General features: G+C 28.4%; 2 protein-coding genes across 2 annotated transcripts in view; one reads left to right on the forward strand and one right to left on the reverse strand.

The window, feature by feature from the left end:
- Positions 1–3,112, reverse strand: part of LOC117167796 — a 55,514-nt gene extending 52,402 nt beyond the window's left edge. The window contains exon 1 of the mRNA XM_033352990.1: positions 2,920–3,112. Coding sequence (XP_033208881.1) covers positions 2,920–2,959 — 40 coding nt within the window. The 5' untranslated portion in view covers positions 2,960–3,112. The remainder of the gene's footprint in view (positions 1–2,919) is intronic.
- Positions 3,113–3,259: 147 nt separating this feature from the next.
- Positions 3,260–5,393, forward strand: part of LOC117167797 (dnaJ homolog subfamily B member 13-like) — an 18,995-nt gene continuing 16,861 nt past the window's right edge. Inside the window, exon 1 of the mRNA XM_033352991.1 lies at positions 3,260–3,480. Coding sequence (XP_033208882.1) covers positions 3,383–3,480 — 98 coding nt within the window. The 5' untranslated portion in view covers positions 3,260–3,382. The remainder of the gene's footprint in view (positions 3,481–5,393) is intronic.

Consider the following 5,393-nt stretch of genomic DNA (forward strand, 5'->3'; position numbering starts at 1 on the left):
GTAAGTGCTTATTTTGAGGAACTTCCGAAAACGCACTTTTCTGAAGGATTAAAAAAACTTAAAAAGCGATTGACCAAGTGTATAGAGCTCCAAGGAGATTATTTTGAAAAATAAAAAAAATTTACCCAAAAAAAATTGTTTTTATACTTCATTCTAAGGACTTATTGAACTACCCTCGTACCTAAAAAAGAAGGTTGGATTTTCAACCCAGAAATATGAGTTTTCTACCAAAAGACTAATTTTCAATTAATGGAATTGAATGAAAACAAAAACAGATTTTTGACAAAATAGTTGAATTTTCAACAAACCAGATTAATTTTCTAAGCTAAGAGACGAATTTTCATAAAAATACGCAAATTTTCTACCAAATATTAAAATTTTTTAATAGGGTTGTTTCACGATTTTAGATAAAATAATTTTTTTAAACATAAGTTTAATCCGTACCGAAGGTGCGTTATAATTTTTTTATCTATTAAGCCGCTTAGCAGAAAAGAAATGATTAAAAATTGAAGGCGGTAAGACACTTATTCAAATTGGTGTCATGTGGGTGTCACGTCACTCAGAAGTTCTCATAATTATCTATCATGAAAACCATGAAAACTAACGAAACTGATGATAAAGAGGTTAGGGTACGGTATGCTGCCAATTCTGATTATTTTGATTTGATATTTTTGCTTGGTAAGGTTTATGTGACAAAAAAAAGTTATCCTGTTTTAATATTTGGATTAAGAGTCAGTATTATGTTGAAGTAAAGCATTAAGTACAATTATTAACACATTCTTTTAAATCCTACATATTTACGAATTGTTCAGTAAACATGACTCCATTAAACACTTTTCCGATGAATTCTTTATACATAACATAAATATATCTATTTTCGGTAGATTTGTGATATTGACTTTTACGAAACCCCCTTTTGAAATTTTTTAAAGTAATATCTTGCGACTTCTATTTTCGATTTACACATAACCAAAACAAAACATCGGCACAGAAAAAGATATTTGAGAATCAATGACACATGAGCTGTGATTGGTGGAAAATCCGACCTCTTTGACGTCAAAGGGGCTCTCCAATCGACATCGTGATAGAAAATTCATATTTCAACATTAAATTAAAAATAGTAAAAAATATGTAAAAAATATTGAATGGGCGTTTTCAAAGTTAGAATTTTATATACTATAAGATCCATGTATCGGAAAAATGATATCTGGCTTTGGAAACAACCCTATTATAAAGCATAAATTTATAAACAAAAAATGAAATAGTTAAATTATCAGACAAAAAAATCAATTTTAACAACAACAAATTTCAACAAGAAATGAAATTTTCAAACAAAGATGGGAAATCTTAAAAAACATAACAAAGTAGTTTAACTAAGTAGTTGAATTTTGAACCAAATATGTATATCAATTTACAACAAAGGTGTTGACTTTTGAAGAAAAAAGGCGAATTATCTATAAAAAAAGGTTGAATTTTCATCTTATATCATTAACCTTTAACCAAAATAAAATGATTTTTTAACAAAGTGGTTCAAATTTCAACCAGATAATTAAATGTTTAACCAATAAGGACGAAAACTCAACAATAAATGTAATATTTAATACTTGTACTAAAAAGGTTTTACACCAAACGAGAGAATCCAAGGCTATTTGGAGGCAAACTCCTACTCTGGACTAAAAGCGAGAGTTTGATGTATTTTGAAATAAAAAACAGCTGAGTTCAACCAAGAAAGCAGAATTTTCAACAGACCAGTAGAGTCCTGAGCCAAAGCATATTAATTTTTAGCCAAACTGTTGCATTTTTAACCAAAAAAGATGATGTTTTAATCAAGAAAAATAATTTTGTAAGAATGGAGTAGCTATATTTTTAATTAAAAGGATGAATTTTTATCCAAGTAATGAATTTTTAACAAAGTGGTTCTACTTTCAACCAAGTAGTTGAATTTTTGAACAAAAAAATGACTTATTGATCAAATAGTTACATTTTTAACCAAATAAACTAATTGTCAACCAAATAGTTGACTGTTTAACCAAATGGATGAATTACTAACTAAAAATGTAATAGTAGTCTTTTCAACCAAAAATAGTTACCTTTTCTTAAAGGATAAATGAAAAAAGGGATTTTTCTTGAAAACAGGGCAAAAACAAGCATTCTTTAAAAAAAGGGAAAAGAGGGGGTAGAGAAATGAGTGTAAAGTCTTAAGTCAGAAATATGAAAGTATTAAGTTATCGTATTATTGAACTGTATCATTGCAGAGTCATCTTTCGCAAACTTTTTCCAAATTTAGCATCAGAAAATATGCTAAATCTTATCTAAGTTCGTAACTTTGCTTATCCTCCCGCCTCAACCCCTGTTAACAACCGTAGTTTTTGGCGCGTCTCCCTCTCCCTTCAAATTGGTAACGTAGTTTATGGATAACTGCTTATTGAGTTCTATTAAATGAGTACCCAATTATGCAAAAAATCGAGATAGAGGGGAAGTTTCTTGAAAACAAGGTGAAAATGATCAATTCTTTTAAAAGGGGGAAAAAAGAGAATAGGGGAAGAGTGTAAAGTCTGTATTTATAGGCTTTACTTGTAAAATAGAAACACTTATCTTGAATTGCTCTACCATTTTAAAAAATTGTTATTCACATTTATATTTTGAATGTGTGACGTGACATTCTGCATTGACAACCCCACTCCCCCTGGTAGTGGAACGCAGTTTTTGAACGGACCGTAATGAAATATTTTCAACAATGAAAAAAATAAAATAAAATATGACATATGAAATACCTATATAATAAATCACAGAATAAAATTATATAAAATTTACAATTATAGCTCAAACTTTTCAATAAATTAAAAATAATTGTAGGTATTAAAATAATTATTGAAACTTCAAAATGAAATTTCCATCTACAAAAAGCTTTCCACTTACCTTTTCTGATGAAATTTTTAACGAGATCGTACGAGTCCATTCTTCACAAAATAGACCGGCTTGATTATTTGTGTAACGAGGTTGTTAACTCTAACAATTAACTTTGATACTGGGGCGACATTATTAATTACAAATACATTATATTTTACGTTGAAGATCGCGGTTGTTGACAAAATGTGAACTCTGTCAAATATCCGTTTGTCTTGAGTGAATACAAAAGGCTCAAAAAACTGATCAACGCTCGACAAGACAACTGTTATAAAAATTGATGATCGAGAAACAGTTGAAAACCATTATCACCAGCGCCAAAATTGGCTACATTCACGTTTTCTACCTTACCATTCTTGCCAACCTCAAAAAATGCCAAATGCTGACACTCTATTTTTGACACTTTTATATGTTCTTATCATTTTGTCTTATTGGTAAATAAAAAAACATTTAAATCCATTTTATTTGTAATAAAATGGCATCTGGAGATGCGTGTGAATGTCCTAAAGGTATTGATTATTACGGTGTCTTGAATTTGAAGAGGGATTCTGAAATCACAGATATTCAAAAAGCGTGAGATTTTTAAATTTATATTTTTAATTCATAAATATGTATTACCAATTTCTTCTTTTGTGATTTATAATTCCTAATCTCATCCCTTTCTTGATGTAATTGCATGTTCTTTGAGTTAATTACATATTTCTGGTGAAGCTTATTTGAGCATACATTTTTTTTGTGTCACCCTCATATTTATTATAACTTGAGGTAAATTAATTATATCTACAATGAAGTCTCCGTGTGTAATTGCAATTCATGCTTTAGAAACTAAAAGGCAATTAATTAATTCGAAAGTTTATTGTGACACGCCTTTTGTCTCCGACTCTATAATTACGAAAGTGACACAAGTATAAGAAATGAATTTAATTAACTGGTGACCGATTTTTCAAATGCTTTTAGTAATTAGATTACACTCGCATAAAAAGAATTTTACATGCCATGAATGTATTAATTCAATTTTTATTCTATTTTTTTAATTCCGGAATTAAATAGGCAGTAATTACTGCCCAAAGCTTGTGTACTTGTAACCACGGCCAATCGAATACTTTTGTTAAGATCCAGATAAAAGATATAATTTTTCAAAATCAATATGCAGTATTTAATAAACATATTTTTATTCAATATATTATTTTTAATTTTCCCGTTATTTTGAACAAAAATACTTTTTTTCTTAAAAAATATACGAAAGTAATATAAGTATAGGAATGAATTTAATTAAACTAATGACCGATTTTTCAAAATCTTTTAGAAATTAGATTACACTTACATAAATATAGTTTCAAAAAAAAAATGTCCCACAAATAAACAGATTTAATTTGTGTTTTAATTTTGTATTCAGTATTTGTCAATTAAATACTTCTAAAATAATGTTATTCTTTTAAATATAATATCCTTGTAAACAATAATTTTATTTATTATATTTTTCAGACTGCATCTAGTTGCTTTTGAATTTATGAAAAATATTTATCTTCTCATCCCTTATTTCGGGATTACGAGACACTTCATATTTTTAAATAGCTTTTCTAAAAAGAATCCTTTTTGAAAGAAGAATACGAAAATGGCATAAGTCTAAGCAATTCATTTAATTATACTAGTGACCGATTTTCAAATACATTTAGAAATTAAATTATGTTTCGAATAAGATTATTTCTTAATTTTTCACTTGTACATTTGACATTATATACTTTTAGTTTTTGGATATTTTTATTTGATATTTGTCAAATAATAAACAAGTCGAAAAATGTCCTCTCCCCCTTGGCGCATACCATATTTTTTATAACAAATGGATGATTTCTGACATTTCTCGAAATGCAGTCATGAATTCAGCCCATATTAGATTTCAAATAAAGGAAGCATGATTTACGCTAATTGTAAGGGTAATTTATGGTAACTTACACTAATTTTCGCAAAAGTCAATTTAAAAATGTCTATACATTTCCAGAATTTATCGGTTATTTATGGTAATTTTACAGGTTAATATGGTAAATTACCGTAAACTGCCCAAAATTCAACTTTTTTTTCGTAAATTGTCGGACATTTATGAAATTTTTTTCATTTGTGTTAATAATACAGATAATTTATGTTAACTGACCATAAATTTCTGAAAATTAAATTTAAAAATTTCTGTAAAGTTATAAAGTATATGTGTTATGACTCAAAATGTGCAGTTAAGTACCATAATTATAGTACGTTTTAAAAAAGTGAAATTAGATTAATATTCCGTGATAAAATCACGTACAGTAGCCACAGTAGATAGTGTTAGAAAAAAAGAATCCGTTTTACGACAATAGGAAGGAAAAAGGCAGGGCCGTCTGAACAGCATAAGGGTACGAGGGTAGTTCAATAAGTCCTTAGAATGACCAACAGATGGCGCGCGAATCGCTCCAAATCATCTGTTTTCAGTCAGCATCACTCCCGACTAGATATAT

This window comes from Belonocnema kinseyi, chromosome 2, assembly GCF_010883055.1.
Source record: "Belonocnema kinseyi isolate 2016_QV_RU_SX_M_011 chromosome 2, B_treatae_v1, whole genome shotgun sequence".
NCBI classification, from domain to species: domain Eukaryota; kingdom Metazoa; phylum Arthropoda; class Insecta; order Hymenoptera; family Cynipidae; genus Belonocnema; species Belonocnema kinseyi.